The 12,517-nt window shown below is 33.1% G+C and overlaps 3 protein-coding genes across 10 annotated transcripts in view; 1 reads left to right on the forward strand and 2 right to left on the reverse strand.

Moving 5' to 3' along the window:
• tmod (tropomodulin) overlaps positions 1–8,190 on the reverse strand; it is a 34,136-nt gene extending 25,946 nt beyond the window's left edge. For 4 of the 8 annotated variants that reach the window (XR_010548031.1, XM_065301818.1, XM_065301819.1 and 1 more), the window contains exons 1-2: positions 7,904–8,189; positions 7,221–7,250 (exon numbers count right to left, since the gene is read on the reverse strand). Coding sequence is in view for 3 of the 8 variants with exons in the window: in XM_065301818.1 (XP_065157890.1) it covers positions 7,221–7,250; positions 7,904–7,984 (111 nt within the window). In the remaining 5 variants the exon portion in view is untranslated. Of the gene's footprint in view, positions 1–7,220; positions 7,251–7,903 lie in introns of all 8 variants that reach the window. The other 4 variants (XR_010548034.1, XR_010548029.1, XR_010548030.1 and 1 more) reach the window with 2 other exon arrangements.
• Positions 8,191–9,730: 1,540 nt separating this feature from the next.
• On the forward strand, positions 9,731–10,606 carry LOC135790886 (chymotrypsin-1-like). The gene is made up of 2 exons (XM_065301172.1): positions 9,731–9,776; positions 9,858–10,606. The coding sequence occupies exons 1-2, from the start codon at positions 9,731–9,733 to the stop codon at positions 10,550–10,552; spliced, it is 741 nt and encodes a 246-aa protein (XP_065157244.1). The 3' UTR covers positions 10,553–10,606.
• A 773-nt stretch (positions 10,607–11,379) lies between these two features.
• Positions 11,380–12,483, reverse strand: Fdx2 (Ferredoxin 2). The gene is made up of 2 exons (XM_065300172.1): positions 12,088–12,483; positions 11,380–12,023 (listed from the first exon to the last, which is right to left on the reverse strand). Exons 1-2 carry the CDS (start codon positions 12,201–12,203, stop codon positions 11,684–11,686), a joined length of 456 nt encoding a protein of 151 aa, XP_065156244.1. The 5' UTR covers positions 12,204–12,483; the 3' UTR covers positions 11,380–11,683.
• Between the last annotated feature and the right edge of the window lie 34 nt (positions 12,484–12,517).

Below are 12,517 nucleotides of genomic sequence, written 5' to 3' on the forward strand. Positions count from 1 at the left end.
CTTTTTAGGTAATTATTTCATGTAATTTTCCGTCTTGTGCGTCTGAAATTTTGAACAGATTGCAACTTTTGTTTTTCACGCGAAAAACAAAACGCGCCGCAGGCTGCTTTGGCCGCCAGCCAGGATTGTCAACTGATTTTTGAATATTCGAGAAAATACAGATTCACAAAACAAAATAAAAATTTATTTTATTCAAGAAGATAACAAATGCTTTTGTCATCAAAAATGTGATTAGAAATTTTTTGTTGATTATTTACTAATGTTAAAAGTCAATAAATTCGATTCTAAATTGCAAGAAGCGTGTTAGAGCATTGTTTGCTTTGCGCATTTTCGCAATCGCCGAAAAGTAGGTCTACGCAACGCAATTTCACGTTAAAGTCGAATTTTCTTGAAACAACAAACGCAACACAACGTCACGCCGTGTTTTTTAAAGTTTTATAGCAGTTACGCATGTTAGCCATGCGGCATTCATCATTTTAGATACTATTTCAACATAACCTATCAAAACATAACCTAATTTAAAGTTTTGGATGATTTTTATCAATTTTTAGTAAAAATTGAGATGAAATTGCAGTCTTGAAACGCAGAATCATAAAAGTGCGTCATTGTGTACGAGTATTTGCGCCGCGCATTATCCACGCACATTATATGCCCAAAAATAAAATCGTAACCTCTAATGTTTTTCCGGAAACCGCGGCGCGCATTTTGCGAAGCCCGAGGTTACCGTAGGTCAACGATATTTATGTTTATACAAGCAAAAATCATTCTAAATGTAAAAATAACAAGTATCTATCATTTAAAATCTAAAATTTTATAAATCTGAGTAATTTATTTGATTTTTTTGATAAATTTGAAAGGAAATGCATGTATTTCCGTGATTTTGCAAAAAAACATCCGTTTATCCTTGATTCGTTTAATTTCGCGACGAGAAACAAGCGAATAAATTTTCGCATCAAGGTTTTCGGTCAACTTTGCCAAAAATTTATCATCGCATCGATTTAATCACACAATTTAGCGAAGAAAAACCTTGATACATTTAAATATGATTTGTTTTATTGTTTGTTGTGTTTTGTGGTCACAATTGTACACAATTATGTTACGGTTGATAGACTACGACCTAAATGTTTAATTTTGTTGTTATCATTTTTAGAGATAGTATAATACAACATTAAGACCGAAATACAGTTAGACGTGGAGTTTTTTTTAAGTTCTAGGCGTAATTACGGTTTATTTTGCGGTTTGCGCTAAATAACACATAGATTAGTTTTATGGTTGGGAAATAAACACAGTAAAGTAATTAATTTTGATTAATTTTGGTCATAGAAAAGCAAATAAGCTTAAAATAAAGTTAAAATGGTATAAAATAAGGGTTGAAAGTTGATATGAAGGGTATATCAGAGTTATAGTTGTTTAATTTAATACTAGATGGCGTTAAAGTGCATTATTAGCATGAGACGTTTGTTTGTTACTCTTTTACGCATAAACCACTAAAGCAATTTTGATAAATTTTGGTATAAAAATATTTCTGATCATGGAAAATAAAATAGACTACTTTTTGTCACAAAAATTTAATATACAGGGTGTATAATAAGCATTAAAAAATTAAATCATAATTATTGTTACAAAACTACCCTAGATGGCGCAAAAGTATATTTTTGAGATTTTTTATTTATGTTTTAAATGAATTACGGTTTATTTTGCGGTTTGCGCTAAATAACACATAGATTAGTTTTATGTTTGGGAAATAAACACAGGAAAGTAATTAATTTTGATAAATTTTGGCCATAGAAAAGCAAATAAGCTTAAAATAAAGTAAAAATGGTATAAAATAAGGGTTAAAAGTTGATATGAAGAGTATATCAGAGTTATAGTTGTTTAATTTAATACTAGATGGCGTTAATGTGCATTATTGGCATGAGATGTTTGTTTGTTACTCTTTTACGCATAAACCACTAAAGCAATTTTGATAAATTTTGGTATAAAAATATTTCTGATCATGGAAAATAAAATAGACTACTTTTTGTCACAAAAATTTAATATACAGGGTGTATAATAAGCGTTAAAAAATTAAATCATAATTATAGTTACATAATTCTAACACAGATGGCGTATTATTAATTTTTTTAATTTAAAAAAATTAATTACGGTTTATTTTGCGGTTTTGAGCTGAATAACACATAGATTAGTTTTACAATTAGAAAATAAACCCAACAAAGTAATTAATTTTGACTACGTGATACATAAAACTTATTAAATTGATGAATCAAGCAGAGAACCAGTTAGTTGTTGCATCGCGCAAAACAAGTTCTGATCTGTTTTTGCATCGTGTGTGTGTTTTATTGGCAGAATGCATGTTTGCCTGTTTGCGAATTGCGTCGTTGAATGTATGTACTCGCATTCAACGCATGATTCAACTCATTGAATGAAAGAAACAGTTGCACATTTTCAGACGAATAAATTTATTTCGTGGAAAATATTTATATCGGCGAGACGCGAGACGCGAGACTTAAAAAGTGTGATTTTTGCCAGTTTTCAAGTTCAAATTGTGTGCAGTAGTTGAGATAAACACGAATTTATTTACTTCAACTTATCTTGTGTTAGCAATCAAAGAAAAACTAAAAAAAAATCGCGTTGAAAAGATGCGACGGGTAAAATGATGGCAATAACTGTCGGAGTCAATCGAGTATGAAATAAAACCGCGTGGTTTTCAGACAAAGTGTGAAGAATACAGTTTTAACGGACAAATCTGACAATTTCCAACGGAAAATTCGCTTGGAAATAAATAAAATGTGTTGTTATTGATGTAAAACTGTTCTTTGAACGGATATCTATTGAATTTGTTTATTTATTAACCATTTCCATAGAAATATCTCACTTTTTGCGCAACTTAACCTATAAATACGCGTTTTTAACAAAAATAACCTCAAAAGTTGTTATTATTCCTGTAAAACTGTGCTTTTCACGGATATCTCTTGTATTTGTCTATTTAATATTGATTTTCATAGAAATATTTAACTTTTTTGGTAACATAACCTATAATTTTGCGTTTTTAACAAAAATAACCTAAAAAATTGTTGTTATTGATGTAAAACTGTTCTTTCAATGAATATCTTTTCTATTTGTTTATTAACTAATCATTTCCATAGAAATATCTCACTTTTTTGTAACATAACCTATAAATACGCGTTTTTAAGTAAAATAACCTCAAAAGTTGTTATTATTGATGTAAAACTGCACTTTCAACAAATATCTGTTAAATTTGTTTGTTTATTAATCATTTTCATAAAAATATCTTACTTTTTTCGTAACATAACCTATAAAAACGTGTTTTTAACAAAATTAACCTCAAAAGTTGTTATTATTAATGTAAAATTGTATTTTCAGCGTATATCTTTGATATTTATTTGTTTAAAATTCATTTTTACGGAAATATCTCACTTTTTCCATTACATAACCTATAATTACGCCTTTATAACCAAACTAACCTCAAATTCTGCGCGATAAAATTTTAACCCGTAAAAAGTAACTTGTAGTGCCCTTCACGATGACATTAATGTCCCAATTCGTAGAATTCCTCGCCTGCCAGCTTCCACATCAGCCATCTTGGCCTATAAATCACGCAGCAATAAGAAGAGACGAAAAACTCGTACGACTTGTACCTGCAACTTTTGCATAATGCATGCGTATTATGATTTATACGTCGTAATTATAGTGCACACTTGTTACACATGCATAAACTAGGTACGCAGTGCGCAGTGCACATTGCGACCTTATGCGCGCTTTTCCATTTCTTTTTTCAATTCGCATTATGCATTATTGCGCCGTCGCCTCGCTGAGAGAGAGGTTGATGCACCTAAAATTAATTCCGAGCGTAGTGCATCGACATTTGTCTGGAATGTCTTCTAAATTAATTTTGTTATGCATAGGAATATAAAGTGTATTGATATTATTTGTATGAATGCAAATTTGAGATTTTTTGTTTGTTTGTTACTGATGTACTCGTAAACCATTGAAGCGATTTTGATAAATTTTGGTGTAGAGATATTTTTGGTGATGGAAAAGGATATAAGCTACTTTTTGTTGCAAAAATATAATATACAGGGTGTAAAACAAGCATTGAAAGTTGATATATTAATTAAATCATTATTATAGTTATGTAATTCTAACACAGATGGCGCAAAACTGTATTATTGACATTTTTTTATATTTTTAAACTAAAATTTAAAATTTTTTTGAAAATTTGGCACATTTGGCAATTAATTAAGCTGTTTCTCGATTAAAATTCACGCAGACAAAATTCTAGATAAAAACTAGTTGAATATATGATAAAAAAAAGTGTGTCACACGCACTCCCCGATAAATTCACGTGCAATATATTTATTTCAACTCAGTGAGAGGAATTGTTGATGTTGGACGCGGTGCAAATTCGGAAAGCGCCAAAATTCGCCGCGAATAAATTTAAAATTCCGCGTGTGTGCACACACGTGGCGCGTGAAAATATTTAGTTCGCGCATTTAAATCTAATACCAATTCTAAATAATTTACATTTACACAATTGTTAACACACGCACACGCGATAGAAATAATCACAAGACAAGGCGGAAATTGCTTTTAATTTTTGATCTTGTTGATGATCTTGTCATTTTGGGTCAGGTTTAAATTTGCAATTTCATGCATCACTCACGTGATGGACAACTTTAATTTGATGAATAATCTCCGGATATTTATTTTCCGAGTACGAGTAAAGTTTGCAGTTTGGAAATTTATTTGAAGTGCTTATAATTTATGACTAATCAAAAAGCTCCCACTTGACTTTGAATACATACATTAACTCCATATCGTAACGCATGTCCGTGCGCAAATCCCAACGAAAATAACCTCAATCCACTCCACATCCATACGAATTAGCATTAACTTGATATCTTGGCTAACAGACAGATTTCTCGTTCGCTTCGCATTTCACATTTCATCAAAATCAACATGGAAACTTCAGTTTCAGTTAAACATACAATGTAAAACGCTTTAATTTCGAATTTGCATTTCCGTGTTTGCATGAAAAACGACTTCCGCATTTAACGCAGTAATAAATTTACTCAGATTTCCAAAAATTTTATTTTTATTTTTGGTTTTGTGTATTTTTGCTGTTCGGTGATGATCTGTGAGACAGTGACAAAGATTGGCTATTATTGTGATTTTGGTTCGGCCGCTGCGCACCATTGAGCCGAGGTTTTCCGGCTGCGTTTCCGCGCGTCGGTCGGACGACGCTAAATCAGTCCCTGTTTGAATATCGACGGCGAGGAAGCGCCGGGACGCCGAGGCGGCCGTCGCACCGAAATAGCGACCATTACCGGCGACTATCTTTAAACGCCTGGCGAACGTCATGCATTTTCTACACGGACTTACCAAGTACTACAAGAAGTTATTACGGTTTATTATTACAATAGGAAATGATTTTTACTCGTTTTCGCCTGTTTTCAATTTTAAATCTCAAAAAACTTGGTAAAATAGCAATATCAACGTAATTTAGCATCATTTTTATTATTTCTAGTTAAATATTGTTATTTTTAAGCAAAATAAACTAAAAAAATCAATTTTTTGACATTTTTCATGTAAATTTGAATATAAAACTAATTTAAAGCCATTAAAACCGTGTTAGATTATAAAATTTATTTATAAGGAATCATTTGTACCACTTGGCATTCATTGCTCGTGAATATAAACTACTATTATACATAAAAATGTAAATTTGTATGTTTGTTTCGCTTTCACGTGAAAACCACTAAACCAATTTTAATAAATTTTGGTATAAAAATATTTCAGATCAAGCAAAAAAACATAGACTACTTTTTATCTCAAAAATATAACTTACAGGGTGTTAAATAAGAATTTAAAGTTTAAAAAACAATTCAAGCACTCTTATAATACTTAATATAATTAGTTAAGCATATTATTAAAAGTAAATATTAAATCGTGATATATTCATGGCCCCATCGTTTAAAATAAAAACCGTTCGCGCGGATCTGGTGTCTGATTGAAAGCCAGCGCGCGTCACGGCGCGCGCAACAGCTGTTGTGTGCGCCGCGGCGGGCGTCGTTGCGCGACGCGTCCGAAGATTGAAATAATACGAAAATACACAAAACGCACACGCATTACGGTAATGTATACGCGTAAGTAAGTAGCGCGCAGAACCGTCCGAGATTATTCGTTATTCACGCGCGTTCAATAAACACAGCGAACGCGTAACGCGTGTTTTGATGAATCGAAGCGCGACGTGCGTTGTGCAACAGCATTACGCGATTTAAAAGAATGAGAAAAACGCCATGTGTGAATGATTGACAAGCACATTGATCAGAAAATGTTATATTTTCATAGGGAGATGAGAAAAATGCATGAATAAAAATATTTGTTAGTTTGAACACGTATAACTCAAAAACGGCTGGACAGATTTTTATGATCTATGACTTTTTGGATTCATCTTTGTCAAGAATAGAAGAATAAATAATAAAATATTGCAAAATTTGATATACAGGGTGTTGAAAAAGGGTTGAAAGTTCATATACGGATTTAATGATAGTTATAGTTGAATAATTCGATTATAGAGGGCGCTAAAGTGCATTATAAGCAAAACTACGTATTTTAAATCGCGAACAGAAGCAAACAAAAAAAAAAAAATGAATCTTATGCTTCCATTTAACCTAACTTTTAACTTCTTTGTTATTTTCTAGTTAGAAACACGCTAACACACATTCCACGTGTTAATTTAATTTAACAATTCGTCACGGTGTTTTCGTGCTCACCGCTCCCCATTGTGTTCTCGCTGATTTTTCGCTCGTTTTATTTTCTCATTCAATTTTATTACACGTTAAAGCCGTTATTGTCTTAACAACAACAGTACATACCAACAAAACGGGTGAAACTTATAATCATTTCAACTTTTACTGCTTTTGTTCCTCAACACAAAACAATTTCGGTAATTAAAACGTGTCTAACACAATAATCAACACCCAACAATTTAATAATAATTAAATACTGATTGTTTACTTCCGGTTGCAACTTTCTTTCACGTCTTAATCCAATTCTTTTATTGTATCTTCATTAGATTAATCTTATTATTGTTAGAAACAAGAATAGAAACGAAATGTCAAGCAGAATCACGACACAAAAGTCCAAGTCACGAGTTTAAGACACAAACAAAGACCAACAACATTAAAAATGCGCACCTCGTCTTCGCTGTCAACTCCTTTGTCATCCTAAAAGCAGAAAAGCAAAGCGTTTCAAAGCATAGCAAAGCAAAAATCAAATTAAACGCAATTAGCACCGAAAATCAAGCTGTAATCGGCGCTGAAAGCCAATTAAAAACAGTTTTAATGTGTTAATTCCCTGTCGCGACGAACATAACCTCAATTTACAGCTATAATCGCCGCCTGGCGGTTAAGATTATTAATACAGGAATAAATTGAAAGCAGAAAACAATTTCGATATCTATTTCTATTCGCAGGCTAATAAACGACAGGAAGTAAGAATCTTCAATGCATAAAGTGTTCATATTATAGAGCAACAGGTGATCTTAATGGTTGAATGTATGTGTGTGTGCGTAAATTTATCACAAAAGTATAGTTTAAGTACAGATTTGCGCGTATTTGTGTTGTGTTAACACTGCGCGCGCCGAAAACGCTCAAAGTTATGTCGGAAAGCGTGGTAAACGTTACAACGAATAAATAGTGCGCAAGTTTGGACCGGCGGCGAGCGTTTCGAGATGGAAATGTGTGCGTGTGGCTCGCGGCGAGCTATTTTTGAATGGATCCGTCATTAACTCGGCTTGACGGTGCTTTATCTCCGTGGAGTTGCGCGATTGCGATGGTTTTTCGCATGATTCAATGATTTTTTCAATGTTTTTACTTACTTCTTCGATTTTGATGCTGCGCCGCACTGTTTTGGTACTTCGCACTTCCTCGTACGTCTCCTCGACGGTGTCGGAATCCATTTTTAGGCGTGAAGTGTCACTAATAACTTTTTTTGTCTTTTATGTTATGCACTACGTTTGTAGGATGAGTTTTTGGTTTTTAGGGGTTACACGGTGTTGTAGATAGGCCGGTATGAAGGCCGGGGTCCGTTTACGATGAGACTCGGTATGATACTGATTGGATTGGCGAAATGCGACGGGCGTTCGACAGTGTACGGCGTGCGCGCAGTGTGATTTTCCTGCTGAGCGCGTGGAGTGTGGAGTGTGGTGGTGATGCGCAAGACGCTTGCGATGAGCGGCTTTCTCTCTTTCTCTCGCAGGACTGGCTTACGGTGGGTCTAAATTTAAGTTTTGGTTCTGGCCGGCTTGGAAACGGCAGGTGATTTGTACGTGTGCTGTGCACACAACAGTACTGGTACTAATGGTGTAAGAGTTAAAATTTTGAATTTTTTAATTTGTAGGTTGTAAATTTAAATTTTCTATTTAATGCTAATAGTAATTATGGTATTTATTGTAAATTGTAAAAATAGATTATTTAATTAGGTTATTTGTGTGGTTCTTTTTATTACTTTTTCATTGTTGTTTAATTTTTCGTTGTTACAGGTATCTATTGTTGTATTTTAATATAGGCAACCAAGAAAGCATGTATTCTTCAGCAGGGACAATTTTACTTGACAGTTATTTTGGAAAATATAAGTTTTTGCTTTAAAAGTATATCACAGAGTATGTAAAACCCCGAATGCACAATATATCAATATAAATCTGTACTGTAGTTTACGTAGAATATGAAATACCGAGTGTTTTCTATTACAACTTCTAAAATTTTGAAAAATTCAAACATTTTTCTTAGTTTTACGGCATTTTATTTGGGTTTAAACATAAAAAATCCAAATTATTTTTATTATTGAAAATTTTTGGAAAATGGCAGTTTTTCTTTGGTATTTTTAAGTATATAACTTACTAGCTTTAACCCGCGGCTTCGCTCGCGAATATCTAAAATAATATAGTTGCTTCCGTACGCGTCTGTAGTCACAGAAGAAGTAACAATGAAGTAGAATGGCGGGAAGTTTAAAATGGCTGAAAGTATAGTCTATGGAAGTATAGTGAACAGTCTCCATAGTGTAGTCAATTGGATTTGATGTTGACGTAGCTGTCGGTAATACAGTGTGATAATACAGTGTGATGGTACTATAGTACTTAGGTTTGAGCTTCATTGCTGGAATGCTAGATGGCGTTAAAGTAGTCAAATAGCCAGATGCAGAGGTATGATTGGCTAAACAATTTCTTTAATTTATTTAAAAAATAATTTTTTTTATTAAATAAAAAGTAGCCTATAACCATTCGGGGACCACTAAGAATATGTGTACAAATTTTCATGATGATCGGTTAAGTAGTTTTGGCGTGAAAGTGTAACAAACATCAGGACTTTCGCATTACTTCCTATACCTATAGTAAAACTTAGTTACATGTAAATATCTGCATGAAGGCTTCACCAAAAGTGAAAATTACGTAAAAGTAATATTAAAATCAATTAGCAAATGCTAACACCATAACACAACAGATTCTTGTTGAATATTAAACATTACTTATAATGAATATTTCAAATATTATCTTCTTATCTCTGATAAGTATAATATGATGCAAGAATCACTTCTCAAAATATTACCCAAAATGTGATTTCCAATTTGGCCGCGAAATTGATAAGCACTACTATAAAAACATAAACGCTTGTCACAAAATAACATCATACTTGTACTAACTTCCATGATGAAGACCACCATCTTAATTCTCTGCGCAGCTTCCGTTGCTTTAGGTAAGTCGCATTATTGAAAGTTAATTTTCATTTAAATTGATAATTTTAACATTTTATTTATTAAACATTATTTATTTATAGCCTCTCCACCCAGTTCCCGCGTCGTTGGAGGTGCAAACGCTGACAATGGTCAATTCCCCTACATGGTTTCACTCCGTGAAAATGGCGAACATGTCTGCGGAGGCGCCATTCTCGATGAAATCAACATCTTAACCACTGCACGTTGCATCCGTGATTTAGACATCTCCACTCTTACTATCAAAGTCGGTAACAACTCACTCAACGCCCAAACTGAAGAATACCCCGTCTCAAAACTCATCCCACATGAAGATTATGACCACACAAAAGCTTCAAATGACATTGCTATTATCAAAGTAGCTAATCCAATCGAATTCCGTGAAGGGGCTGTCCAACCCGTTACTTTAAGACAGACAAACATTGACGATCTTGTCTGGGTTATTCTTTCCGGTTGGGGTCATACTTCTTCTAATGGTAACAAGCCTAACAAACTGCAGGCTATTTACTTGAAGACACTCAATTATGAAACGTGTGCTGAATCTCACAGTTCAAGCTGGCCAGTGACGGAAAGCAACGTTTGTACTTTCACTACTTATGGGGAAGGTCTTTGTGAGGGTGACACCGGAAGTCCATTGGTTGACATGTTGTACAGGCTTGTGGGGCTGTCATCTTTTGGGAAAGGATGCGGGATTGGTTATCCTGATGTTTATACAAGGGTTTATTCTTATTTGGACTGGATTGAAGTTAATCGCTCTTAAATCAACTAAAAGTTATTATTGATATTGATAATAAATAAATTTTACTTTGAGAAACATAGTATTTGATTCAAAATGGCGATTTTCATCATAACCTAAAAATATTGAGTAAAACCTTCAATTTATTGTTTTTAGTTGTGTTTGTTTCATATTTAGACTGAGAACTACTGAAATTATCTAAATTTGTGAAATTTTACCTTCTATTTTAAGTGGTCCACTTGAAACAGACTGCAAATGCCCTCTATCAGTGCTATTATTTAACTTGGATAACATTTAATCAAAATAACGCCATTTTGAAGTTAAAAAGCATCAAATTCTACTCAATATTACAATATTTTTAATTCAAGTAAACTTCTCAATAGATTGTTCAACAAAACTTGATAAAACCGGAGCAAATCAATGCTAATATTTGGTAAACTTGAGATAGACGGCCATTTTGACTATTAGAAGTTTTGACAGCACATTTACTGCTTTGACAACCACCTGCATCAACTTCTGAGTCATTTTCAATACAGATTTACCTAAATCTTGCCATTTTCACATATCAATACATACTTTTCATACAATTTTAATAGAATTTGAGGTTTTTCTTAATTCAAACTGATCTAATCATCATTCAATCAATTTTTTCCACTTTTGCAACCAATCTACACCATTCTTATCAGCTATTATACAGATATCACAATAAAGTATTGAATGACAAGCATAAACTTATTTCAAGAGCATAGACATTGATAAGAAAACAAACAACAAGAAAATAACGATATTTTATCACAATTTTAATTAACACACTTACTAATAATAAAACTCATTACAAACAACAAAACTGGTTCATTCAATTGCAATTATTTATTACAATAAACAATTGTAACATAAACTTAATAAATAACAAAATAATAATAGTATATATTTACTTAGAAATACTTAAATAAACAAAATTATATATTAAATAAGCATAAAAACGCAAATTGATTAGGTTTACACATTGAAAACAATTAGAAATTGACCTGATGATTACCACGACAGTAATTTACAATAATTACAAGTAATATTGCCTAATAATAATATAACTATCATAAAAATAGATTTATTTAGTTCATTTTGTCATCCAAATGTAATATGCACCATTTTGTATTAATTTCCTCTTTGATCGTTGATTGTAGAAGGAAGCTGCACTTCTAACCCATCCAGTTTCTCAGTGAGGATAATTTGACAGCCTAATCTGGATGTATCAGTGAGTTCATAAGCCAAATCCAACATATCCAGCTCTTCCTCAGTGGCTTTGTCAGGCAGCGAATCAAAGTCAGGTTTCTTAAAAATTAGATGGCAGGTTGAACAGGTGAGTGTGCCTTCACACGCACCAAATCCATCAAGGTCCACATTGTTGTTCACAACAACATCCAGCAGCGATTCACCAATTTTTCCTTTTGCTTGTATCCTGTCACCGTTTGCCTTCACAAATGTGACTTTTACTCTATGAATAATTAAGATTTATTTAGAAAGTTTTGTGTGTATTTAAATTTCATTAGTTAACTTACTCTTTTTTGTCTAATTTGGGAGCAGTAGTGTATAATAATTGTGTTGGTAGATTTAGGCGTGTGTTGAGTAGCGGTCGCAGTTTGCTAGCACCTCGTAGTACGTTCGTCAGCACCATTTTGAAATAATGTGTTTATTAATCGAAATTTTTATTGTAATAGATATTATGTAAGTTGTGAGCAGAAGCTCCAGGCGAGCGAGCGACTAAAAGTGAAATCTACGTCGCGCAGCGCTAGCTAATATCCACATGAATCACATGTAGTAGAGTAGGAGGGTGCTGAAGGTTCATAATAATTATCTATTTGAGCTGGAGTGGCCCGCGACTATTCCAAACATTGATAATTATTTATTTAACCAGGCGAGACAAGAATTGCACGATTTCAAGGATTTCAAGGTGAAATGTCAACGTTGAAGGAATTTCGGCTATGTTCG

This window comes from Atheta coriaria, unplaced genomic scaffold (genome assembly GCF_025399875.1).
Source record: "Atheta coriaria isolate IRGN ID8LTWV9N9 unplaced genomic scaffold, Caltech_Dcor_3.1 hic_scaffold_4_pilon, whole genome shotgun sequence".
In the NCBI taxonomy this organism is placed as follows: Eukaryota; Metazoa; Arthropoda; class Insecta; order Coleoptera; family Staphylinidae; genus Dalotia; species Dalotia coriaria.